General features: G+C 35.1%; 3 protein-coding genes across 4 annotated transcripts in view; 1 reads left to right on the forward strand and 2 right to left on the reverse strand.

The window, feature by feature from the left end:
* The window catches only part of LOC120419379 (netrin receptor unc-5-like), a 434,660-nt gene that overhangs the window by 77,028 nt on the left and 329,802 nt on the right, over positions 1–27,830 (reverse strand). The window lies entirely within an intron of this gene.
* On the forward strand, positions 20,743–23,520 carry LOC120419372 (ficolin-1-A-like). The gene is made up of 5 exons (XM_039582040.2): positions 20,743–20,841; positions 20,903–20,953; positions 22,651–22,670; positions 22,744–23,251; positions 23,314–23,520. Exons 1-5 carry the CDS (start codon positions 20,786–20,788, stop codon positions 23,453–23,455), a joined length of 777 nt encoding a protein of 258 aa, XP_039437974.1. The 5' UTR covers positions 20,743–20,785; the 3' UTR covers positions 23,456–23,520.
* On the reverse strand, positions 23,450–24,120 carry LOC120419376 (uncharacterized). Its single transcript, XM_039582049.2, has 2 exons — positions 23,862–24,120; positions 23,450–23,796 (listed from the first exon to the last, which is right to left on the reverse strand). The coding sequence occupies exons 1-2, from the start codon at positions 24,074–24,076 to the stop codon at positions 23,526–23,528; spliced, it is 486 nt and encodes a 161-aa protein (XP_039437983.1). The 5' UTR covers positions 24,077–24,120; the 3' UTR covers positions 23,450–23,525.

The raw sequence follows: 27,830 nt of genomic DNA on the forward strand, positions 1-27,830 counted from the left end.
AATTTAGCAGATTTTTATCATAAAAATATCAAATACCGTACATGAGTAAAAGTTCTAAGCTTACTAAGAAAAACTGGTCTACCAGAAATGCCCTAAAATTAGAAAACATTTCTGAAATCTGTTGCAATGACACATAAACATTTTTTTTCAATTTTTTTTTGTGTGTTTTGATTTGGATGCAACTGTGTGTGTTCTTTTTTTATGACTAAAGAAGATATTTTGCTTAGCTTGGCCCTATAAGTCTCCATACATTTTGGCAACAATTTTGAACATAAAAGGCTTTTGAAATATTCAAAAATCTTTACCTTCAGCAAAAATTTCCTGACCGATTTTATGTGTTCGGCAAAGTTGTCGATATTGCTAGGAAATTCTCAGAAAAAAAAGTTACACTCTAAAGAATTGGTCCAATTCATATAACTTTTCAAACAAAAAAAAAACAAAATCTGAAAAATATCCAATTTAGAAAAATAACTAATTTTTGAATATGTTTTAGATGACAAAATTTATGAGTCTGGTGCAAATTGGTCAAAACCCCATTTTTCGAAAGCAAGTATCAATTCGACTACGATGTGTTTAAGAAAATTTTACAGAAAATTTCTCTTTGAAATAAATAATTTAGAGATAATCATTTTAACAAAAAATAAAATAAAAGTTAGTTACATGGTAGCCATTTGGAATTTCATTTTAGATGAAAAAAAAAACAAAAAAAAAAGCAAGGTATTCTTAAAGTGTTACTATTTCGTGTTGATTAGTCTCAAAATGATAAGTGCCTACATTCTCAAGACATTCAAAAACAATATTTTAGTGGTCATGTTTGTTAAGAAAATGAAAAAATAAATATGCTGATTGTTTGGAAATTGGTTTGAGGTACAGTCGTCCCACATATTCGGAACACCCACAAATTCGGAACGTAACAATTTACATCAATCGAAAGATCCCAAAAAAAGCTTTCACAGGAAGGTAAAAGCGAATCATTATGTTCAAATATCGATTTGCTATGATTTTTTGAACATTGGCCGATCTGTAAACTGTTCCGAATATGAGGGATGACTGTAATCTGATGGTCTTGGGAAATAATATTAATAAGGTCACAAACAATAAACAAATAAAGCATATCACTCAAACAAAATGAATAAAATTAAAAAAAGTTGATCAAGTCTTCATCAAAACACTAAAACTAAGTACCCAATAGAATCTAAAAGTCTTGCATGTTCAAAAAATTGAAGCATTAAGTCGACCTCCTTGGAATGTGCAACTCATTTGACAAACATCAAAGTCTGTCGGTTACGGTCTGCATCATACAGTTCAAACAAATTCCGAACCGATTCAAAGTTGTGTCTACACTGGTAAACTCCCGAAGCTGCATTTCATTCAAGATTCGCGCGCTCCCGTTCATGTGACAACGCTAATAAATGGCGATCCTAAGTCTAAGTCAGTTCGCCAGTTCCTGCATGCATTTCAATTTAATACCTCGAACCTCTTGAAGCTCAATCAACAAGCTAAAAAGCGGGCAAAACATTCGCTGTCGTGAATTAATTTAAATAAATTCCAAGTGACGGGGCCTCGTGTAGCTCTGCTCAACTTTCCTAGAACTCTGGTTTCACTTAAAACACCGCAAAATTGTGTTCGCTGAAAATTTACAGCAAAACTAGAAAGAAGGAAAGTGTCTCCTCTTAAAAGAGAAGCCGCCGCCGCCCCATATTTTTTGCCCACCAGGAATTAAATCAGCTTTGCTGATGGTGTCAAATAATTAATTAGCATCAAACCGGGTGTTTGCTACCGCGAGGTCTTCAGCTTGACATCGTCGGCAAAGAAGAATGGATTGCAGCGAAATCGCGCGCGCGCACAAATGGAGAAAAATGAGCAAATTTAAAACGGATTGTGAGTGAGCCTGGCAGCATGTTTTTCACCCAAAGGAGGAGGAAAATTGGGGGGAGGTGGTCAGGGGAAAGCATAATTAAACAAAGAGACATGCAACGTCAACTGTGTTTGTACAGCATAGAAGAAGAAACAGAATAACAGGAGTTTAGTTAGGGAGTTCCACATATGACCATGTCTAGACAACACTAAAAAAAGATGCTTGTTCAAATCGATTAAATGAGTACCTCCTTTAACATTGCAGCTGGGAAGGCACGCCGAAGAAAAGGTTTGTTCAGTTTTTCAGCATTTTTTGGTTTCTGATTCGTCAATAGAACTCGAACTTGGAATTCTTAAACATAATTGTTCAAGACTCTTTCAAGTCAGTAGAAAATCTTTGAAAAGCTCTTCCAAGTAAACTTTGTTAATCTTTTCAATGTAAAATACCCCTCTCTACTAAGTATTCAAAACTGTCAGAGAACCATTTCTGCTTTTCTTCCCAAAAAAACACACTGTAAAGAGTCTACTCATTGGAATTATTCCACTGTTCTGCACAAATTTATCGCTGAAAATTTCTCACACAAAAAAAAACTGCAAACTTTTAATCCTCTCGTTTGCTCCGGAAGCCATCATCCGGTCTTTGCGTGTCACACACAAAGTAGAAAATCGATCGATCCATGTCCGATGCGATGCGATGGCCAACTTTTCCGGTCGGTAATAAAATTTTATAATCGAACTTTTTGCCCGCTGAACTTCTCATCGTCGCCCGATTCATAACTTGCCCGGGAGATCTTCCCGCTTCTCGCAGGAGGACAAAGTTTTCCAATCGCATTGAATTAGGTAAAAAGGACTCTTTGGGGGAGGAGAAAGGGAGTTCGTTGAACACCCGGGAAATATGTTTAAAACAATTAATGAAGATATTTATCGCGTGCTCGTAGAATCGTGCCAAAGCGTTGATGAAGTTACTCCGGATGATGATGGTCGCGTCTGAAGAAGGTGCGCCACGTGCTTTGTCACTCTTTTATCTCTCGCCTTTGGGTTGGAGGGTGGCAGCAGCACCTCTCCAACAGTGAGAACCGATAAGTAACTTTTTGCTGGAAAATTTCCAAGGCGGGACCGACGACGACGACAACGTCATCTTCTTTGAGCAGATCAAACGACAAAGCTAATGAAGATAACACAAAGTCTCCGAGAAGCACCACCCCAGAGTTGGAACTCCACTCCTCCCAGCTGATGAACGCAACGGATAAGACACACTTCAAGAGATTGGAATTGAATGGGTGCCGTCGTTCGGGGCTACAATTAGACTGACTTTAGTGGCAGCAGCAGCAAAAAAAGGAGTGTGGGTGATTTCACGACTTGGGGCCAGGAGCTGGCTGCTCTGAAGCACTCTAATGAGCGATTTCTTGTTAGCGATGTTTAAAGACGGTGATTAAAGGCGGTCCCGCGTGATGAAATCTCTGTTGCTTGGGTTTTTCTTTGGAATTTGATGCAACTTACGAAATTCCAGCAATTTGAAGCCCGATCGCCCCAAGGGGAGGTGTTGGGCAGATTATGAAATTTACTGCTACCGTGTGATTTTGAGAGTTTAATGTCTTAAGGAATTGGGTCTTTGGACAGTACGTAAAATTGATTTAAAACCAATTTCTATCGTTCTATCAAGAATTATTCAGGTAACTTTTTAAAGGCCAGGTGGTCTGTAATTTTAAAACATTTTAATAGTTAATGCAACAAGTGACAAAAAGAAGTTTTTTTCAGTACGTGTCGTAATCGGAAATCTTCATTGAATAAAAACGAAAAGTGCTGAAAAAAATCTAGTGTGGCAATTTATATATATTTTATCAACTTATTGAACTTATTTTTAATATTTTCCTAAAATCGACATAATCCAATCAAATTATGTTAAATTTTCAAAACTTTTTCTTATTTTTTTAAATATAGTATAAGTTTGTTGGTAATAAAAAAATCACAAATAACATATTTTCTCGAAAATAATAAAAAAAAATATAATTAGCAAAATGGGTATCAAATGATTCGAAATTTAACCTGCATTTTCACTGTTTAAGAGTATTTATTTTTTTGATAAAATGGTAAGTTCCAAAGTATAAATTCAAAAAAATACATAATTTGCAATATGTTGATGCTAATCCGAAGCAAAATTTGGTATGCTTTTTCACTGTTCTATTATTTTTGGAATTGAATGCTCTTGTTTTCACAGTTTTTTTTTTAAATAGAGTAATTCTTTCAGATTTTGGTCATTCGATTTTTTTTTGAATTTTTTAATCCGGCTGAAACTTTTTTGGTGCCTTTAGTATGCCTAAAGAAGTCATTTTGCATCATTAGTTTGTCCATATAATTTTCCATTCAAATTTGGCAGCTGCCCGTCCATACAAAAATGATGTATGACAATTCAAAAATCTGTATCTTTTGAAGGAATTTGTTGATCGATTTGGTGTCTTCGGCAAAGTTGTAGGTATGGATGGACTACACTGAAAAAAAATGATACACGGTAAAACAAATTTGGTGATTTTAGATTTAATTTTTCGTCATTGAAACTCGATTTACAAAAAAGCACTTTTTTTTATATGTTTTAGGGGACATAAAATGCCAACTTTTCAGAAATTTCCAGGTTGTGCAAAAAATCTATGACCGAGTTATGAATTTTTGAATCAATACAGTTTTTTCAAAAAATCGAAATATTATTCGCAAAAATTGTTTAGACTTCATTTTTCGATGAAAAATTAAATTTGCAATCAAAAAGTCCTTTATTGATTATTGATTATTTTGATAAAATGCACCGTATTCAAGTTAAAGCCATTTTTAGATAACTTTTTTGAAAATAGTTGCAGTTTTTCATTTTTTTAAAATGAGTGCACATGTTTGCCCACCTTTGAAAAAAAATATTTTTGACGAGCTGGGAAAATTCTCTATATCTTGCTTTTCTGAACTTTGTTAATACGATCCTTAGTTGCTGAGGCCAAACATTCAATATTACGGTAAGTAACGTTTTTAAATAAAAAAAAGGTTTTTAAATCAAGACAAACATTTTAAAAGGGCGTTAAATACCTAAATTTACCCAAAATACCGTATTTTTGTTAAATACTCAAGTTTTCACAAAATACCGTATATATTTGAAAATAATCAAATTTTCATAATTTACATCATGAGAATCAAAAAATATGGTATTTTGTAGAGGTGGGCAAAACCGCTCTTTTTTAGGAGCCGCTCATTTTCGTTCGCTCATTAAAAAGAGCCGCTCTTTTGAACGGCTCTTTCGCTCTTTTTCAAAATTTGGATGAAAAGGTTTTTTTAAGAATCGTGTGATTTTATAAGTTATTTCACATTGGACTTTTACAAATTATTTGATAAAAAAAAATTAAAACTGAAAACGAGAAGATGCCCTTGAAAACCATAGGTCTTGGCGGTCTCTATGTCAAGATTTCTACTCGAACCTAAACATTCGAGTAATTGAATGGCATCCAAACTTAAATCTAGGATGTTGGAAAAATTGCTAATAATTTTAAAATTGCGTTTATTTCTGCAAGAATTGAACTAATGCTGATATTTTATTTGGAGAAAACATTCTGTGAACTCTTTTCTACATTCTGATTTAATCGATAAAGTCTATAAACGCTAAAGTTTAATCGGACAAAAGGATTTATTTTTTCCAAAATCTCTAAACTATTCAGTAGATTTTTGGTAATATTTTACAAATTATGCAATTTGAAATGCTCAAATTTGTATTCCGGTAATACTTTAATGTACAATCAGTTGTAAAGTGAAAAGTTTTTTTCATGTTGTTTAAAAATCATTTACTTTTGGGATTAATTTTTATAAGCATTGAAATATTTGAAATTGCATTTTCAATTCTCAAAAACAAATTTAATACTAATTTTTTTTTGTAGATTCAATAAATTATATTAATAACAAAGATCATGCCATCTTTAGCCAGTTCTTTCATAAGACTGAAGTTTAAAAAAGAACCGCGGTTCTTTTTTTGTGAGCCACGGTTCTTTCGCTCTTTTCAGTGAACCGGCTCTTTGAGCGGCTCGCTCTTTTTCTGCCCACCTCTAGTATTTTGCGAAAGTTTTTGTATTTCATTCAAAAAACTCTTAAATTGTGAAAATGCAAATTGCAAACTATGAATATTTGATTATTTTAAAGAAAATACGGTATTTTGTGAAAATTTCAGTATTTAACAATAAAACTCTAATGAAAGTGAAAAAGCAAACCAAATTTTGCTTCGTTTGATACCCATATTGCAAATTATGAAAATTTGAGTGTTTAAAACAATGCGGTATTTTGTAAAAATTATAGTATTTCATTAAAAAAAAATTAAAACAGTTAAAAATGCAAACTAAATTTTGCTTCGTTTTTTTTTGTATTTTGTAAAAATTTCAGTTTTTATGAAAAAATACGTTTTTTTAAACTAGAATATTTAATTTCAAAAATACAAGAATTGTGCTAAAGCATACGAAATTTCGCTTAGTTTGATTCCCATATATCTAATTATGAAAATTTAATTGATTTAAAAAAATATATGGTAATTTGTGTGTGTTTTTTTTTTAATATTTATGCTTTGAAACTTACTACATTATCAAATTCATTTAAAAAAAATATTCCAGGCGAATGCATTTTCAATGCAAATGCTGAAAAGTCCAACTTTGTTGCATCCATTTGAGTGCTGAAAAGTAAAACTTTTCAGTCCTTGTATCAAAAAGCACTACTTATTGATTCAGTTTTTCGTTTCATCATTCGAAAATTGCAAAAATAAATTTAAATGAATTAATTTTTTACACGACTTTTTTAAAATATTCTTTCAAATCTTGACCGAATCGAATTTATTTGCGTTATTTTTTCCAATTTTCTAAGTAAACCTCCACCCACTCCCACCTTGGACTTTCCTTTCCTCAGCCCCAAACAAAAGGGCACTTGTTTGCACGCAGGCCAATTGTGCCTTCCTCCATTCTGTAAATAACAAAACGGCCCAGGAAGCAGCACAATAAACAAAACAAAAAACGCAAAATCACCGTGAAAAAGCAATGTTGTCCCCTCGGAGCACGACAAAGCTCCAATTTCCCGCCAGCTCTCGCCGTAATGAGCTTGACATTCAACGTCCTGCTTTTCTTTTTAAATGAAAAAAAACGACAACGAAAACAATTGCTAGAAATAATGGAACAGATTGGATCGAATGTTGACGGATACCGTAATTAATCCGGACGGTGGACACAAAGTAGGAAAATGCCGGGCACGTGGGACACGACACCGGGCGTCGTTATGCGTTGGAGCAGAGTTTCATTTTTTTAGATTGATATTGAAAAGGATGAACAGGATTTGCCAAGGATTTTTTTTATTTATCATAATTTTCCATTTTTTTTTAATTTCTGAATTATGTATTAAAACTGTCTTTGTAGGATTTCATTTTTGTGAGAAATGGAAATTTTTAGGATTTGAATAGCATTTAAAAAAAATACTTGCCATCCCTTATTTTTTGGCTTGCAATCGATTTCTGCACCGTCTGCTCTTCCTTCCAAGGACACGACAAGATTTATTTCACAAAATCTCTCCTTGCTGACAGAAACGGCTTCCGGCGTCATTCTGCCCAGCATGGTCCGCACAAAAAAAAATCCCGTAATCACCCGTTACCCGAAATATCCTCGTCGCCTCCTCCTCCAACAAAAAAACCCATCCTTCGTCCATCCGCGCAGAATGGTAATGAAGCAGAAAGTCATAGAGATAAGGTTTCCACTGCTGGTCCAGAGCATGACTCTCGCCTCTGGAAAACAATTTAAAACGTCCAAACGTTTGTTTATCGTTTCCCCAAGACCATCCGGGGGGAGACCCAGAATCCACCCGAGTCCGGCAGGCGGAATCGTTCTTCCGGCAAAAGTCAGCCCAGACACACTGGATTTAATTTCCATATTATTTTCATTAATTACCCCGGTCTTTCCCCACCCCCCGGCTTTAGTGCAGTGTTTTCCCGGGAAAATTTCAAGCAGTGGGACTTTCCAGAGGAAGGGGTAGAAATAGTGTAGAGCTTTCAAGTTTGCAAGCTGTTTGAAGGGATAGGAAAGCTGCAAATCATCGAGCGGGTGGAAAAGTGAAAAACTTGCACACAAATTTGCATAGAAGTGGAAAATCGTGTGTGTGAGCGAAAATGCCGGGCACGTCGCGGTGATAGCTGGACGGACGGACTGGGTACAAAGCTAGTTGGAAGTATCTATAGTTAGATATTGGTTGTCGGCCAACGTCAACGAGGTGGTCGTTTCATGAATACTAACGTGGTCCTGCTGGGAATGAACTGCAGTGACGGTGAGTGGTACCTGTGCAGAAGTTGATCACTCGGAAGAGAGTTGAATCGGGGCTAAGCTGGATAAGTGATTGCTAGTTTGTTATCAGAATACGAATGAATCGAAGAATTGCTTAATTGATATGAATTGAGATTGACTTCAATCTTCAATATTGAAATCAGTCGACGGAATAATTTTAGACGGGACCTTTCTCGTCATTAGCCCGCAATCACTTTAACTTTTCCGTGTTAGTTTGTAAATTTTTTAACTTCTTTGTTTAGTTTTCCAACTTGTACTTTTCTTATATTATAAGTAGGTTTAGTGATTTTTCACGCTCAAAACTTGCATTTATCACGGGGACCATAATTCAAAAGCACAAAATTTTACGGAACATGAAAACGTTGAAAAGGCTTGAAATCTTATGTTAAATTTACAGAAAGTTTTTTTATACATGATGCAAGTTATTGTTCATATTTTGTGTTAATATTTTTGCAACATATTTGATTTAAATAGCTAAAAAGTTTTCTTCTGATTTGCTCATATGTAATCTATTTTAAATTCTATTGAATTTTATTGATTTTTCAATGACAACTTGAAAGACTATTAAAGCTCAATAAAATATTATTGACAGTTTTCATCTACGAAAAACGAAGTTGACTTTATAGCTGTCGGCCACCATTGCTAGTACCAACCACTAGTGTCTTCCTTTTAACTACAAGGACTTCGCCGCCCTGGGCTCCTAAGTGTATGAAAGTATGGCACGAAGCGACGGCGCCGAATACCCATATTTACACAAAGAATTTTAGAGCACCCGCCGCGGGATTCGAACCGGCGACCTCTGGATTGTGAGTCCAGTGCGCGGTCCGTTTTCATCTACTCCTTCTATAATTTCCTAACAAAATATCAAAAATATAATCTGTAACGAAATTGATTAAATAAAATAAAACACTTATAAATTTCCAATTCTTTAGAGGCAATTAAACTAAATCATGAAGTTTTGTAAAAATTAGGCCGGATTTCTTGGATCAAAAATAGTGTTTTGAAGCAAAATTAATTCTGATACCCCAGCAACTAATGGTCCGATTTTCAATGTTAAAATATGAAACATTCGTGAAATTTTCCGATCTTTTTGAAAACATTATTTTCAATTTTTTTAAAATCAAGACTAACATTTCAAAAGGGCGTAAAATTGAATGTTTGGCCCTTTTGGAATGTTAGCCTTGACTCATAAATTTAAATTTTTGTTTTCGAAAAGATCAGAAATTTTCACAAATGTTTCATATTTTAACATTGAAAATCGGACCATTAGTTCGACATTCGAAAATTGTGGGTTGTTTGGACGAGACTTAGAAAACATAAATTTTCCTGTTTTTAGCAACTAAGGGTTGTTTCAACATAGTTAAAAAAAGCAAAATATAGAGAATTTTCTCATCTTTTAACATTTCTTTTTATCAAAAGTGGGCAAAACTTATTTAAAAAAGGAATTACTGCGACTATTTAAAAAAAAGTTACCTAAAGATTGCTGTAACTTGAAAACTGTGCTCTTCTATCAAAATTTCACTAAACTTCTTTTTGATTGCAAATTCGATTTTACATCGAGAAATGAAGTTGAAATTTTTTCGCGACCAATATTTTAATTATTTGAAAAAATCAGTATTGATTTAAAAAATCATAATTCGGTCAAAGATTTTTTGCCTGTTCTGAAAATTTCTGAAAAGTTGGCAAAAATATCATAAAAAATAAATAAATAAAAATAGTGTTTTTTTGCTAATCAAGTTTTAGTGGGGTAATTCTCCGCCAACTCACACAGCAGTTGTCCCGACCCCTCTTCGATTTGCGTGAAACTTTGTTCTAAGGGGTAACTTTTGTCCCTGATCACGAATCCGAGGTCCGTTTTTTGATATCTCGTGACGGAGGGGCGGTACGACCCCTTCCATTTTTGGACATGCGAAAAAAGAGGTGTTTTTCAATAATTTGCAGCCTTAAACGGTGATGAGATAGAAATTTGGTGTCAAAGGGACTTTTATGTAAAATTAGACGCCCGATTTGATGGCGTACTCAGGATTCCGAAAAAACGTATTTTTCATCGAAAAAAACACTAAAAAAGTTTTAAAAATTCTCCCATTTTCCGTTACTCGACTATAAAAAAATTTGGAACATGTCATTTTATGGGAAATTTAATGTACTTTTCGAATCTACATTGACCCAGAAGGGTCATTTTTTTATTTAGAACAAAATTTTTCATTTTAAAATTTCGTAATTTTTCTAACATTGCGGGGTAATTTTTTAGAGTGTAACAATGTTCTACAAAGTTGTACAGCAGACAATTACAAAAAAAAATGATATATAGACATAAGGGGTTTGCTTATAAACATCACGAGTTATCGCGATATTACGAAAAAACGTTTTGAAAAAGTTGATCGTCGATGATCATGGCCGTTCATGGTCACCCGCGACAGACACGGACGACGAAACAAAGAGAAACGCAAAAAGTAACTTTTTCAAAACTTTTTTTCGTAAAATCGCGATAACTCTTGATGTTCATAAGCAAACCCCTTATGTCTGTATATCAAAATTTTTGTAATTGTCTGCTCTACAACTTTGTAGAACATTGTTACACTCTAAAAAAATACCCCGCAATGTTAGAAAAATTATGAAATTTTAAAATGAAAAATTGTGTTCTAAATGAAAAACTGACCCTTCTGGGTCAATGTAGATTCGAAAAGTACATTAAATTTCCCATAAAATGACATGTTCCAAAATTTTTTATAGTCGAGTAACGGAAAATGGGAGAATTTTTAAAACTTTTTTAGTGTTTTTTTCGATGAAAAATACGTTTTTTCGGAATTCTGAGTACGCCATCAAATCGGGCGTCTAATTTTACATAAAAGTCCCTTTGACACCAAATTTCTATCCCATCACCGTTTCAGGCTGCAAATTATTGAAAAACACCTCTTTTTTCGCATGTTCAAAAATGGAAGGGGTCGTACCGCCCCTCCGTCACTAGATATCAAAAAACGGACCTCGGATTCGTGATCAGGGACAAAAGTTACCCCTTAGGACAAAGTTTCACGCAAATCGAAGAGGGGTCGGGGCAACTTTTCCCGATTTCGTGTGAGTTGGTAGAGAATTACCCAGTGACAAAAAGTTAAATTAAAATTCACAAAAAAAATTACCGCGTAGAATTTTTTTCAGTGTAGTCCTTCTCCAAACCTACAACTTTGTCGAAGACACCAAATCGATCAAAGAAATCCTTCAAATGGTACAGATTTTTGAATTTTCATGTATAATTAAGCAGTCAAATTTGTATAGAAAATTATATGTACAAACTAAGGATACAAAATGGTTTCTTTGGGGATACCGAAGGCACCAAAATAGTTTCAGTCGGATTGAAAAAATTCAAAAATACTGTTGATTGTTGATACTTTTAATTATTGATTTGAAAAAATGTTTAAATTCACGGTTTTTTATGGAAATTTCCAAATTTCACGAATTTTACGCTGTCCGCAAAATCGTGAAAATTCACCAACCCTTATTATTAGCACCATATTGTGAATTATTTTTTCTTCAAGTCACTTTCGATTTGTTTTTTGGTTTTCAAATATTTTACTATGCATTGAATTGGAAAGTTTGATGTTTCAACAGATTGTATTGTCGAGAGTAACAATGAAAACCATCAACCAAATTTATTTAGTGCTTCTGTTTAAGATAAATTTATTTGTAATTCTGACGATTTTTTTAGAATTATACCGCCTTGTTTCTACTTTATAGCGCCTGAATTTCCAGCATTTCAAGTATTAAATTCTAATCTCCCCAACTTCAATCAAAATAAATCGTCCAACCCGATATCAGCCACGATCGCGCAACACCTCTCTCACCTGTGCGTCTACCCTCGACATTGAAGAATGTTGTTCACCAAAGTTTTTACAAGAGTTGGCAATCTCAACTGCTCGTGTTTTTACTCGCAACAGTCCCTTCAAATCGCAGCCTGTGTTCGCAGCATGAAGGTAAAAGGCAAAAATTAACTCGACATGCTAATGCTCCAGCTTTTTTTTTTGCTGTTGTTGTTGCTCTCGTTGGAAACTGCTTCCCATAACCATTTCTTAGGATTGAGTTTGAACATTAAATGCAAAAAATAAAAGCAGGGAGTTAAAACAAATCTGTGCAAAGGCAAGAAAAATGGTCCCAGGGGAAAGTAATTTCCTTCAGTCACGAGGATGCTGAGGTGCGATTGCACTGTGGGCTCTTTTTTGACCATAAAATCCACGTGATTTCCCCACTGTTCCCAATACCTTACCCAGCTGGTTGCTGAGATCGTCGTCGTCGTCGAGAAGGAATCAAACACACACAAAAAGAGACAATAATCGTGAATAACGCCGTTTAATGCACATGCCCCCTTATTCACTTTAAATTAACTTGTTAATGCACTTCTGCATTTTGTTTTCGTGGTGGGGAGGGAGGGGGTGGTTGGTAAAATATGTTCGCAGGAGGAAATGCAGCCAACATTCCTGCGAAAGACTCTCGATACATATTTTAACGGAACGAACCCGTTGGAATCGCACACTTGCACACACACATTCACCGTGGCGCAAACGGTTTGTTGTAACGATAATTGTTTATAAAATTGAAATCTCTTGCCTCGTTCCACCTTTTTTTCATTTTATTTTTTTGTTGACTCGTGTTGGTGGTTGAGGTTCTGTGCCGGTGCATAAATTGAATGTAAAATAGCAAATGAATTTAATTACACAATTTATGCGATTCTCCTAAAAGAGGTGCGGAAATGTGTGTTGAGGGAGTGTGACTGTGTGCTGGAAAACATCAGGTTTTGTCTATGGGTGCATTTTAACAGCTCTCTTTTCAGCAAACACCTTCCGAATGGCTGGAACGGGCTGAAGGAATCCGTTGATTCCAGAGAGCTGTTGGCGAAATGAGCGAGGAATAGAGATATTTAGAGCTGGCGAGTCTTTAATTTAAATTTTAATGAGTTGTTTATGGAGTGGCGTACATTTGTTACTCACGAACAGGGGAGGTTGATGAAGCAATGGAAGGGGGACTGCTAACGAAGTGGTTTGCCTGATGGATAATTTCTGGTTTGAAGTGCGTTTCGGACATTCTAAAAGCGTCCGGTGAAGCTAGTGTTAAACTTATTTTTTTTACATTTAAAAAAATTGTGATTTTTTTAACCATTCGAAAAAAAAATGTTACAAAGTGAGAAAATGAACAACTCCCAAAAATTTAAACAACGTGTTTTTTATTAACCTTCCTGTTTTAAAATAATAATAATACAAATCGAGTTTATTTTGAAACATTTCCAAATTAAATATTCGAAATTCTGTAGCAAATTCAGAAACTGCTGTCGACTTTCTACCAAAAAATCCTAAAAATATGCTGTCTTAGGGAATGTTTTTCTAAATTTAATTATGATCTTGGAACTAAGATCATAATTAAATTTAGAAAAACATTAGTAAGAATTGGATAAAGTTATTGAGCCTTCCACAGGTAACAAACTAAGACAGTTGCTTTTCTCCTTCCATTTTGATGATTTTTCCCATAAAAACTTCAAGGGCTTGGAGGGATGGGGTCCTGTGGTCAATCAATCTTTGATTTTAGGGGGTAGCCCCGAGTAAGCCCTGTTTTGGACCACCCTAATAAGCAGTTTTGAAAAGTTTAATGAGAGAAAGTTTAGAGTCAAGCAAAAGAATTTCATGTAATTCTTTCAAAATAATATTTTCTTGTTTCTTTATTTATTTATTCTTGTTTCTGTAACATTACTGTGAGTTTCAATAATATGTTTATGAGTTTGTTTTGTCATTCTTTTGGTAGTGCCCTTAAATGTTTTATATAATTTTTTTGAAGGCCATTGCAAATTTTATTACAAGTTTTTGTTCCTCCCCTTCTTCTTTTACGTATTTGTTATGCTTCAAAATGAAAGCAGTTTATTAACAGGATGCTTAGATGTTTTTTTTAAGTAAAAACTAGGCTTTTCGATGCGCTGATTTTTCACTGCTTTAAAATTCAAGTGATGACCTTTACTTTTTCGGTACTAAAATTTTCGACTATGATTACAACTTTCCAGAAATAAATAGTTTCAGGGAAATTTATTTAAAAAAATTGAAAATGGCATAATTCCAATAAAAACCAAAAAACACATGATCATTTCAAATTTTATGATTTATCATAAGATGCAAAATCAAGTTTTTAGTGGATTTTTTTTTTATAAATTGCATTTTTCTAAAGTTAAATGCGTTTTTGATTACAATTTAAAAAAATGTTCTGTTTTTGCAATTGTGAAATATTTCTTGAATAATAAAAAAAAAACATTTTTATCAAAAAGAGTAGAAAATTACCAAACTTTGAACCGAAAAATACATTCAACTTGAAAATTGTGCACTTTATCAAAAAATAATGTTAGGTTTTTTTTTTCTAGAGAGCTTATCTCAAAGTGATTTAAAACATGATTAGTGATTATTATATTGTTTGTTTCCAAGATTTTTTTTGTCAAAATTTATGGCAAGGACCTGTAATTTTTATTCAACTTGTCCAATATCTCAAAACATGTACTTTTCTGTCATCTCAGTACCTCAGTAATGTCAGTAGTAAATAGTAAAAGTGCTCAAAAATATATGTTTTTCAACAATCTCTATTTTGTTATTGGTCTCAAAAAGACATAATACCTACTGATTTTTTTTTAACTTTGTGTTTGGTTTATATATTTGAATTATTTTTATTATTGAGATATTTAATATTTTTTACGGTATTTCGGGAGATTTTTTGCTTTTCTGCATGATCGAATATGAGGAAAATGAGTAATGTACCCTTAACCAAAAAATAAATAAATCAATAAGCTTTCTGGGAAAAATCATTCTAATCCTGAGTCTAAAGCAATTCTCTAACATTGACTGAAGCTTTCCAAAATTCCTCAACAAATAAATCTGTGTGCAGCTGGAATGCAACTTCTCTCGATCTTCAATTGATCTCTTTAAAACATTATTAGCCCAGCCTAAATATCTCTCTAAACAAGCGTTCGATTACGGAATTAAACTTTATTAGTGCCACGATCAAACTCGAAACGCGCCGTATGGCACCATCTGGCCGTTTGACGTTTGCTGCTTGTGGTAATTTGGTTTCAGCCGCTCGTGTCGGAACTAGTACACACAAATCCTAACCGTACTTAACGTCCGCTCCAATCGGCACCGAAATGAAGTCGTTATATTGTTGTGTGGGACGGTTTTTGTTTGGGGTTTTCCAGCTGGGGGGAAATTCGTTTTGAAAGCTGTCACTTATTTAGGTGGTGAAAACAAAACATTTTGAGAGGAAGTGTTGCAATAATTGACAAAAAATCGTTTCCGATCAAAATTTAATTTCAGAAAGCAACAATTGCTCGTTTCACCTTAACGACCTCCCGAAAAAAAAGTATTCGAAGCAATCAAACCGACGTCAGGCCTCATTTGTTCGCGGGTATCCTATTTCGGGGTCGTTTACCCAACAAACCACTTCACTATCAAAACCCGCGATGGTTCCCACCGAGTCGAGTTTGTGATAAATATTTTGGCATTTGGCGGAATAAATTTGGAGCCACAAATCGATTGACACCACAACAAAAAACACTCCAAAGTTCGCATATTTTAGGACGTTTATCAGCAAGCTAGGGAGGGAGGGGGAAGGTGATTGCCATCAAATTGGCTTCGCTATAGTTAGGTTTAATTAATGGACGCGAATTTATCAAATTTTCTGATACGGAATGATGACGGTTGAGCTAGCTTGAGCACGTCAGAAATTCGATTGTCGAAGTTCGATGAAAGTTCAATATAAGATACGAAGCCGAAAAATAGAGTTGTTTGTTCCCACATCAAGGCGGAAGGGAATTCAACAGGCAATTTGTTTGATTGCGTGATAAGATAAATTTGGTCGAAATTTTGGGAATTTGATTCGGTGTCGAACATGATGGGCACCAATTGAGTGATTAGCAAGCAAAAAAATATTCGTTTTACTTACTACAAGGTTTGAGAATTGAAGACGTACCTGCAAAAGAGAAAACAAAATTGTTTAGATATTTTAAAACAATTTCTACCGTACTGCAAGTGAGCATCACCAGTTGTTGCCAGAAACCCCTCTCCCCGGTACATAGAAAGCAAACAAATTTACACAGTGTGGCGGAAAGTGTAAAACCTCGGCGCAAATAACCATTTTCCAATTTCCATGTTTGTTTATCACTTGCTTGCAAACGGTCGGAACTGGCTGTCCCTCCTCGACTGACCCTCCCTGGCAAAACCTTGAAATGGTTCTCTTTCTGCAGAATCGTGTTGTATGCATAATTACGCTGTTTGCAGTGATGTGCTCATATGGGGGCTAAGGTGGAGTAAGGAATTACGTTCTTTGAAATTTGAGGGTTGTTTTCAAGATAAAATAAGAAATCCTTGGATTCATACCAAGTTCAAGATTCTGGAATGTCATATTTTTTACTATTGCATTTAAAAGAGGGACATATATAAACACTCATAAAATGTATGAGCACTTCAATGAAATTGGAATGACCCTTCTACATTTTGTTTAATGAAAATTTAGAATTAAATGCCTTATGTGCCTATTTTTTGCACAACTTTAGCTAGGTAATTGCAAGAACATTCCAGTGCATCAAACATTTGGATAATCCAACAACACTGCTTTGAGCTATTTTTGATAACAAGACATTAAAAATGTGAAAAAATCGAAGTCGTAAATATTATTTGTTTTAAAAACTTGTCTCTTTCTTTGCATTATTTTAAATATAAAATCATCAGAAATGATTAAAAAATATGATTCATGTTTAAAAAATCAGATTTCAGAAAACTTTGTTCTTGCATTTAAAATTGACTACCGTAAAACGGGGGAATTTGATAGCCGGGGTGACTTTGATAGGTTTGAGATTTTTCCGCAAAATGAAGAGTACAAATCTTGACTTTTTTTTGATAAGGTCCTATAAACAAATGTAAACATTGAGTGTATCCCGCTTACTCCGATGGACTTTGACATAAGGTGTGAAAGGGATACACTCAATGTTTACATTTGTTTATAGGACCTTATCAAAAAAAAGTCAAGAAATTAAATACGTACGGAATGGTTTGGAACCATACTGACCATGGTAGAGAAGTACTCAAAGTACCTTAAGAAGAACTTTTCATAACATTTTGAAAGGTTTAAAAAGTTAGTTAACTATTATTAAGAAAATGTTGATGAAAGGCATTATTTCAAACTTCTCAAAGTGTCATGATTTTCTCAATGAACATGATTTTGAACCGGAAAATGGAATACATTTTCGGATTCTTTGGACACTTTTCCACTAGGGGAAGGTAAACTAATTTTGTAAATATTAAATAATATGTGTTTTTGAAACATAATTCAAAAAATTTATAGGCAACAAGCCTTACCCGAAAAACTTCGTCTTTTCCTTTTTTCGTTTGTTGACGTTAATAGCTTTTTCCTTGTTCAGCCTCCTATGATCAAAATTAGATTTTACGCAACTTTTTCCATACAATCTGCAGATTTTCCGGAATCGGTTCCAGAGTGGCCAAAGTGGAAATTTCTTGGCGTAAGAACCTTCCTTTTGCTTATAAGAACCCAACGCAACAAAGAGCGCCTCGATCCGACGCTCCGTATTGAACTGATTCGCGATCGAACAAAACCGTCGAAATTTTTTATATATATAGATAGAAGATATACATAGATTTCAGTTGAACAAATTTCATATGAAATGTGAAAACTTGTGATTCGTGCTTCGAATTCAGTTTAAAATGTAATATAAATCGATAATTTTATGAACAATACTAGATTTAACGAATTTCAGGCAAAATTCCGACTTTTTAACAACTTTACCTAAAATTTATATGTATTTTGTTAAAAAGCCTTAAAACTTAGTTAACTTAATATAAACATTGATTTTTTTTTCTTGAAAACTATATCATCAACCATAGTGATGGTTCATTTAACGTAATAATGAAGTTTGAACACCTAAAATCTGATTTTAACAAAAAAAACTATGACTATCAAAGTCACCCCGGAATTTAAAATGAGAATTTTTAACGTAACTATTTTTCTGAGCATTATAGAAAAATAACTTTTTCCAGAAATAGTGCATGAACTTTGTGTGGCCTACCCCAGTACATGTTTTAAAAATAATAATCTTGAGAAAAACCTTTCCAGTTGGGAAATATTCCAAAAATAAATTGAAATCCTATTAAAGTCACCCCAGTTTACGGTATGTCATACACAGAAAAAAATAATTCTGAATGTTACATCATTATTGAGGTAACACTTTTGCACGTCATTAATCATTTATATTTAAATGCGATTTGACGTACATTTGTAAAAAATCATACGTAAAAACACAATTTTACGTGTGATGCAGACGATAACATCAGATCTTAAGTTTATGTCATTCGAGTTAACATGTGATTCATGATTTCCATGTCGAGTAAATTCACACTTTTTTTTCTGTGTAGACTGACTAATCAGAAAAAATATTTTTGCAGAAAAAAAAAATATTTCTTGGCTCCTAATTTTAGGTTTTTTTTAACAATTTGAAAATAAAATTTTCCCGAAGTTTTTCACAAAATTTAGTTTTTTTCTAAAAACAGGTAAAATTGATCAGAAATATTTCGAATACAAATAATTTTTTTATTTTTGAATACGAATTAAACAAAAACCGCAGAAGAAAAATGGAAATTTTGTAATTTTATTTAATGTTAGGCTGTATTTTGAACTATATTTTTAATAAAAATTCGCCCAATTAACAATGAAAGTTTAACCGTTACTTGCCAAGATATCTTCATCAAATGAGGGTTAATTTGGTGACACTGAGAAAAAACTTATATTTCTCAATATTGAAACTTTAAGGGACTATTTCTCAGTAACAAGTGTCATCTCAACAAAGTCTGAAAAAGAAAATAGTAAGCATATCATTATTTTAGAGGAAAAAACCATCGGCGTTTTTCTATTTGAAAAATCTTTTTTAATTGCAAAAAAAAACATTTTTGAAAAAAAATACTCTACATAGGATTAAAAAAAAAATCATGAATTTTCCAAGCAAAGACATGTTTATAAATAAAAAAACTTTCGGTATTTTTAATTATGTTGATATAAAAATGACTTTTTCTGTTTATGTTTTAAGGAGTTAAATACATGTAAAAACCATAAATTTATTCTGAAAATTATCTCCTTTGACCGAAAATTGATTTTTCTATCACTTCTGAATGTTTCATCAAGGTATTCCATTATTTGAGTATGCTATCATAATGGACAATTCTTGTTAGAAAATATGCTATAAATAATCAAAACTGTCAAACATTCACGTTTTTTTTTTATTTTCAAAAAACAAGATATTCATTTACAGATGCTGGATGGATTCGAATTTTGGGAGAAGAAACTTATAATTTTGAAGCCTTCAAACAATAAAGAAATCGATTAAGCATTTTTACAATAAAGGATTCAAGTACACATATTTTTTTATATGGAAAATCATAGAAATAAAATATGTTCAAATGATCTTTAACAATCGAACTTCCCACGGGACTAACTTGACATGTTTTGATGCCGAATATGAACCGATATGGCGCCGTGATGAGATATCGTGGCATCAATTTTTGAGCCTGTAATCTTTCATGTTGACATATCTCTGCCAGGTTTTGACCAAATATCTCCAAACTTAACATTAGGACTGCTGAAAATATATCCATCCAGTTACATAGATTAAATCAGATTAAAAAATACACTCAACTTTGAGCTCATACCAAAACTAACATTTACCAAATTATTACACAGGATAGTTGAAGAAAATTTTGATTAAATATTTATATCATGGGTAAAAATTGAGATGATTACAATTAAGATTGGCAAAGAAAGAAAAGAAGGGTTTTGTTAAAATATTTATTTGATAAATTTTATTACTGATCACCTAAAAACATCCAACCCGACCCTATGTTTGCAGTACTTTCTAATTTACATTCACGCTAAATAAACTTTCGCCACGTTCTGCTCCAACGCAAACATCCCGCGGGGTCATTTTGGGACCCATCCCGGTGCACCGGAACCTGCCTACGTAGCATCGCGCCGCCGCCCTGTTCAACCACTCTATCGGTAGCGTCGACGCGCCGTAATCAAATTTATCGTACGCAGATAGTTTTAGGGCATAAAATGTGGTGAAAATAATTAATTAACGATTGGCGGATGGGCGGATTGCGTGGGTGAGCCGGAGTTTAAGCAGATTATCGACACCCAACGGGTTGGAACCGGGGTCGTCGGATTTTGGCGGCTTTCGGTTGAGGGGATTAAAATTTAGCACGCATTCGGTTGCAATCGATTGAACGCCTAATTGAGTTTGTTTGCAGGTGAATAATTTTGGGTATTTTGTAGCTGAGCTGGTTGAGCTTTATTGCTTTGGGTGGATCAATTTGGAAATTTTCATAAATTCTGTAAACTCAAGCTTTGGGTGTACTGAAAAGACTTGCAATTTCGAGTCGTATCATTGGCAAAGCAAATCGATTCGCTAACCGTAAGATTGGTAGCCTAAACGATAAGGAACTAACAAGGTTTTGGGCACATAAAACGTTGGAACTTGTCAACCGCACTAACAGTTGCAGTTGAGGTGCTTTCTCGGTAGCGTAATGCAAGGAGCTGTAATAATTGTGTTAGGTTTGGTGTTGGGATTAGCTGCAAGCAGGTTATTTTGTGTGTTTGAAGGGAGGAATTGGAACAAAAGTAAAGGTTTTTTTTTCTCATAGCTATGGAATTCAAGTGCAAACGACAACAACAACAACACGTCGGCCTGATTAGTAAGTTTTATTCTTTGTATTACGGTTATTTATTTTCTACTTAATGGCTTATCTGGGATTTCGCAAACTTGAAAAGTACATAAAATTATTGAGCAATTCTCTACGAAATAGGTCTTTTTTTAATTTTGATTTTTGTATTTTTTTATTCGACTGAAACTATTTTGGTGCCGTCGGTATGCCCAAAGAAGCCATTTTGCATCATTAGTTTGTCCATATAATTTTCCATACAAATTTGGCATCTGTCCTTACAAAAATGATGTATGAAAATGGGTAATTCTCCGCCAACTCACACAGCAGTTGCCCCGACCCCTCTTCGATTTGCGTGAATCTTTGTCCTAAGGGGTAACTTTTGTCCCTGATCACGAATCCGAGGTCCGTTTTTTGATATCTGGTGACGGATGGGCGGTACGACCCCTTTCTTTTTTGCACATGCGAAAAAAGAGGTGTTTTTCAATAATTTGCAGCCTGAAACGGTGATGAGATAGAAATTTGGAGTCAAAGGGAATTTTATGTAAAATTAGACGCCCGATTTGATGGCGTACTCAGAATTCCGTAAAAACGTATTTTTCATCGAAAAATACACTAAAAAAGTTTTAAAAATTCTCCCATTTTCCGTTACTCGACTGTAAAAACATTTGGAACATGTAATTTTATGGGAAATTTCATGTACTTTTCGAATCTACATTGACCCAGAAGGGTCATTTTTTCATTTAGAACAAAAATTTTCATTTTAAAATTTCATGTTTTTTCTAACTTTGCAGGGTTATTTTTTAGAGTGTAACAATGTTCTTCAAAGTTGTAGTGCAGACAATAACAAATAATTAAATTTATATTTAATGATACAGGGATAAAAAAATTGGTGAATTTCCAGAATGTGCAAAAAATCTTTGACCGTGTTATGAATTTTTTAATTGGTCGCAAAGATTTTTCAACTTTATTTTTTGATGTAAAATCGAATATGCAATCAAAAAGTACTTTAGTGAAATTTTGATAAAGTGTACCATTTTTAAGCTATTTTTTTTAAATTAGTGCCCATGTTGTCCCACTTTTGATTTTTTTAAATCAAGACTAACACTTCAAAAAGGCGTAATATTGGATGTTTGGCCCTTTTGAAATGTTAGTATTGTTTAAAAAAATTTAAAAAATTGTTTTCAAAAAGATTGGAAAATTTACTTGATAACGGTGAACTTTATCACAATTTCACTGAGGTACTTTTCGTTTGCAAATTCGAATTTACATCGAAAAATCAAGTTGATAAATTTTTGCGACCGATTTTTCGATTTTTTGAAAAAATCAGTATCGATTCAAATTTCATAACTCGGTGAAAGATATTTTGCCCATTCTGGAAATATCTGAAAAGTGTAGTCCTTATCCATACCTACAACTTTGCCAAAGACACCAAACTGATCAAAACATTTCTTCAAAAGATATAGATTTTTGAATTTTCATGCATCATTTTGTATGGACAGCTTCCAAATTTGTATGGAAAATTATATGGACAAACTTATGATGAAAAATGGCTTCTTTTTTTAAGGGGACAAGGTAAATTCTTCAAGGTAGTTAATAAGTTTCGCTTTGAGTTTGCTTGCAATTTAAAAGGTTTCGGATTACGTAAGTTAACCAAACATGCAGAGATTGTTGGAGTTTCAAGTGGTTTATTTGAGCCAACGATAAAAAAAAATCATATCTTTTTTCAGCGACAACTCCTATCCAGATGGTAAGTTACGATAGGATATGATCCGGATCATTCCCACAGCGACCTAACGTACAAACACACTCTCCTCCAACAGCAGACATTGAGCAGTACGAGTGTCCCAAAACCAAGATCAGCGGCGTGTACAAACTGACGCCCAACGACACGGCCTTGGACCGGATCGAGGTGTACTGCGACCACAAGCTCGCCGGCGGAGACTGGATCGTGCTCCACAGGCGCGATTCCGGTGCGTTGAACTTTACCCGAAATTGGAACGATTACAAACACGGATTCGGTGACCTCGAGGGGGACCATTGGCTGGGCCTGGAGGAGATGCACCTGCTGACCAGACGGGGCCAGTACGAGCTGGGAGTGGTGCTGACCAGCTCGACCAACGAGCTGTGGTACGCGTTTTACGACTGGTTTGCGGTTGGGCCGGAGCGGGAGAACTACACGCTACATCTAGGAGACTACACCGGCGGAACCGTGCACGACTCGTTGACGTTTCACGAAGGAAAGGACTTTTCAACCAGCGATCACGACTCGTCCTCGGGATGTCCGAATATGCACGCAAGCGGTTGGTGGTTCGGGCACTGTTACGAGGCGTAAGTTGCGACAAGAACCGATTACCAGCTTGGAACCGACAGGACCTTCTTTTCTCTTGCAGAAACCTGAACGGACTGTACAAACCTGGCAAGCGAATCGATTCAATGAGGTGGAACAAACTGAGCGACCTTGGACTGCTCGGAGCGAGCATGATGGTGCGAAAGTATGACTCGATCAGAGGACAGCACGAATTCCCGTATTAGCATTAAATAGCTGGTTTTATTCTCCAAACGCTTCATATAATAAAGATACAGAATCTTCACGCTCACTTCTTCACTGCTTCTTGGTGATGAATCCCAGCAGCATCAGCAGGGTGGCTCCCATCAGCGTCACGTTGGCCTCGCGGAAGCCGGCACCGGCCGTGGTGTGGGGGTGGGCCGTAGTGGCTTCATCCTGACGGCCCGACCGGACCAAACGGCGATGCGACTCCACGTCCTTCCGCATGATCAGGACGTTCTTCTCGTCAACGGGTTTCATCGCGAACGCTTCAATCTCCTGCAGGCCCTCGTTCTCAAAGTCCAAGTTGTACATTCCGTTGATGGCGCTGAAAACACCAACCAACCATTTCAAAAACTCCCGCAAAACGAGCCCGGAAAAACAAAAACTCACCTAGCTTCCGTGTCCAGGCAACGGGCTTCGGTGACGAACAGGTTGTTGAAAACTTGGTAGCCGGTGCAGACCGAGTTGTCGAACAGGCTTCGGAACTGGACGGTGGCCACGGCCGGACGGTCTTCGATGGGTCCGGCTTGGGCAGCTGGGCCGGAAAGCAGCAGCAGGGTGGCGGCCAAGGCCAGGGAAAGCTTGGAGAAGATCTGGGTTTGCATCTTGTCGGCTTCGAGGTTGGAGACTGAATGATGAAAATTTTGTCCTGCTCGAAACACTACGGTTGCTGTGATTGGTTTTTCTTTTTGGAAAATTTGAGATTTCAGTTCAAGGGTTCTGTGGGCTGGTGCTCCCTTTGGGATGTTTGATTAAATTTAGTAAATATTTCTAAAATTGGAAATTTCAAAAATAGATAACAATTTTCACACACTTTTTTGGAGTCTTCTTTTTTAAAAACATTCAATTAATCAAATTTTCCTTATTTGATTTTTGGGTGAAACCGCCCCTAGTTAGGAGTATTTATAAACACTCAGAAAGATAAATTGACTTCTAACAAAAATAACATGAAGAATGAAAAAAAAAAACCATAAAACATGGAGACACAAAAGTTGCTCAAAATTACGTCCAAAGGTGGAAATTGAAAAAAGGCATTTGAGTGATACAGATCTTTTTATTGCAGCAACATCAATCAGGAAATAAAAAAATAAATATTCAAAAGAATATTCTGTCAACCCAAATCAAACCAAATCATTGTAAATTTATTATGGATTTCACAAAAAAATCATAAGGCGAAACAAATTATACTAACAATAGACACTTGGGCCGTTGCAAATATATTTTGAAGTTTATGTTCCTCGACTTTGACCAAAGTCGTGGGAGGGGGAAGGGGACAAAAAAATGAAAAAGTTTAAAATTGAATTTACGAGCCATGGTTTTAACATTTGAATGAAAAAAGTGTTCAAAAACGCATTATACACCTGTCCAGTTGTTTTGCAATCATTAGTTTCCAAAATACCTAAGAATTGAGGATTTTTTATTTTTCGAAAAAAGGTTTTGGGGTGCTGTACATTGGAATTTCATAAAAATTCAAAATATTTTTTATCCAGCCCAAACATGCTAAATATGATTATCGATGAAGAAAAATGCGTTTTAGTTAAACTAAAAACTTTTGGACTATTTTGAATCAAATTTAAAATAGGATTATTTTATTAAAGAGAATAATAAACTTGATAATAAAACAAATAAAATAAAATATTTAGGAAAAATTGTTTTAATTTATGTTTTTCGAGAATTTTTAAATGATTTTAAATTAAAAAATGCAGATTGAAACTAGATACATCTATCTTCTATCTTCTATATATATATAAAAAAATCGACGGTTTTGTTCGAACGGGCATCAGTTGATAACGGAAAGTCGGATCGGAGCGCTCTTTGTTGCGTTGAGTTCGTAAAAGCCCAAGGAAGGTTTTTATGCTAATTAGTTGACACTTTTGCCACTCTGGAACCGATTCCGGAAAATCTGCAGATTGTATGGGAAAAGCTGCGTAAAATCAAATTTTGATCACAGGAGGCTGAATAAGCAAACAAGCTAAAAACGTCAGGAAACCTAAAAAGGGCAGGACGAAGTTTGCCGGGAAAAGCTTGTTTCTTATATTATATATATAAAAAATTTCGACGGTTTTGTTCGAACACGAATCAGTTCAATACGGAGCGTCGGATCGGGGTGCTCTTTGTTGCGTTGGGGTCGTATAAGTTCAAGGAAGGTTCTTACGCCAAAAAGTTACAACTTTGGCCACTCTGGAACCGATTCCGGAAACTCTGCAAATTGTATGGGAAATGTTACGTAAAATCAAATTTTGATCATAGGAGGCTGAATAAGCAAACCAACAAGAAACGTCAGGACACCAAAAAAGGGCAGGACCAAGTTTGCCGGGAAGAGCTTGTTTCTTATGAAAAATATGTAAGTTATTTATCAAACAAAGAAACAAATCAAGAATCCAATAAAAACGAGAATAAAACACAATTCCAAAGGGAATTTTTGTACCATTTGACCATGAACTGAAAAAAGAAAGCCTTAATCAAAGTAATCGAATTTCCAGAATTATTTTTTTTTCCACTCAGAAATCTCCACCATCAAAATGAAACGGATTGTTTGTTGCATGATCGTCTCCGTGGTCTTGGCCTGTCTGCTGCTCGTTTCGGAACCCGCAAACGCCGCCACTGAAGATCCCCAGCCAGTGGCCACCCTCCAGTTCCGAAGCAAAGCGGATGACCTGGAACTTTGCACCGGATATCAAGTTTTCCCGAATCTTTTCGTCACGGAAGCTCGTTGCTTAGCGGTGCAAGATGGGTAAAATTATGTTTTGCCTTCCTCAGCTTACTGAGGAAAGGCTATAAAATCACTCGAAAAATGAACTTCTTAATTCGACCTCGTAGACCTACCTTCACGTATACCTATCGACTCAGAATCAAATTCTGAGCAAATGTCTGTGCGTGTGTATGTATGTAAGTCCGTGCACCGAAAAAAAATGCATTCGATCCGTCTTAGGGTCCCAATAGACCTATATTAACTATTATGAAGTTTTGTTAAGTATTTCAAAAGTTATGCTAAAAAAACGATTCTGGCTAAAGTTTGAAAGATTGTAAAAAGGGTGGTTTTTGTAAGAAAACCCGTCTGATCATACATTTTTAGAAAGGTATTTAAAAGACCTTTCTAATGAGCCCAAAACATTGAAGATCTGATAACCCTATCAAAAGTTATGAGCACTTAAGTGTCATTTGTACACATTTCAGAGGCCGGATCTCAAATATTTTGATGAAAAAGTTGTCCGGATCTATCATGCGACCCATCGTTGGATAGGTAATCAAAAGACCTTTCCAACAATCTCAAAAGATTGAAGATCTGATATCCCTATCAAAAGTTATGAGCATTTAAGTGTCATCTGTACACATTTTAGAGGCCGAATCTCTAATATATCGATGAAAATTATGGCCGGGTCAATTATGCAACCCGTGGTTAGTTGGACAATTGAAAGATCTTTCTAATGAGCCCAAAACATTGAAGATCTGATAACCCTATCAAAAGATATGAGCACTTAAGTGTTATTTATACACTTTTTGGAGGCCGGATCTCAGATATTTCGATGAAAACGGTGTCCAGGTTCATCATGTTAGATCCGTCGTTAGTTAGATAATTGAAAGACCTTTCAAATGAGCCTAAAACATCAAAGATTTGACAACCCTATCAAAAGTTATGAGCACTTAAGTGTTATGTATACACTTTTTAGAGGCCGGATCTCAGATATTTCGATGAAAGCGATGTCCGGGTCCATTATGTGACCCGTCGTTAGTTAGATAATTGAAAGACCTTTCAAATGAGCCTAAAACATCAAAGATTTGACAACCCTATCAAAAGTTATTAGCACTTAAGTGTTATTTATACACCTTTTGGAGGCCGGTTCTTAGATAAAAAAAAAACGGAATCGACGTAACACCTTATAATGTGGCCCTCTTAAACCTTGCGGTTTCGTCAACGGATCCACAGGCGTGTATCGTTCTTTTTGCGACAAGACTCCGCCTCCCGGGTCTCCTAAGTGTGAAGGTATGGCACGGGGAGAGGGCACCGAATACCTATAATAACACTTAGAATTTTTGCGTCTGCCTCGGGATTCGAACCGGCGACCTCTGGATTGTGAGTCCAGTGCGCGGTCCGATTGATCCACACAGGCAGACAATCTCGATGAAAATTATGTCCGGGCCCATCATGCGACCCGTCTTCAGTTGGATAATTGAAAGACCATTCAAATGAGACTATAAGATTGAAGATCTGATAATCCTAGCAATAGTATTACGCCGATAAGCCATACAGAGAAACAGTTATCCCAATTTGTCCAATGGTTTCGATTTTCCGTTGATCATTTCCTACTAAACAAGTTTTTCAGTCATAGTAAAAATCAATCAAGTTGCTTCAACCAG

The sequence above is a fragment of the Culex pipiens genome, chromosome 2 (assembly GCF_016801865.2).
Source record: "Culex pipiens pallens isolate TS chromosome 2, TS_CPP_V2, whole genome shotgun sequence".
Taxonomy (NCBI): domain Eukaryota; kingdom Metazoa; phylum Arthropoda; class Insecta; order Diptera; family Culicidae; genus Culex; species Culex pipiens.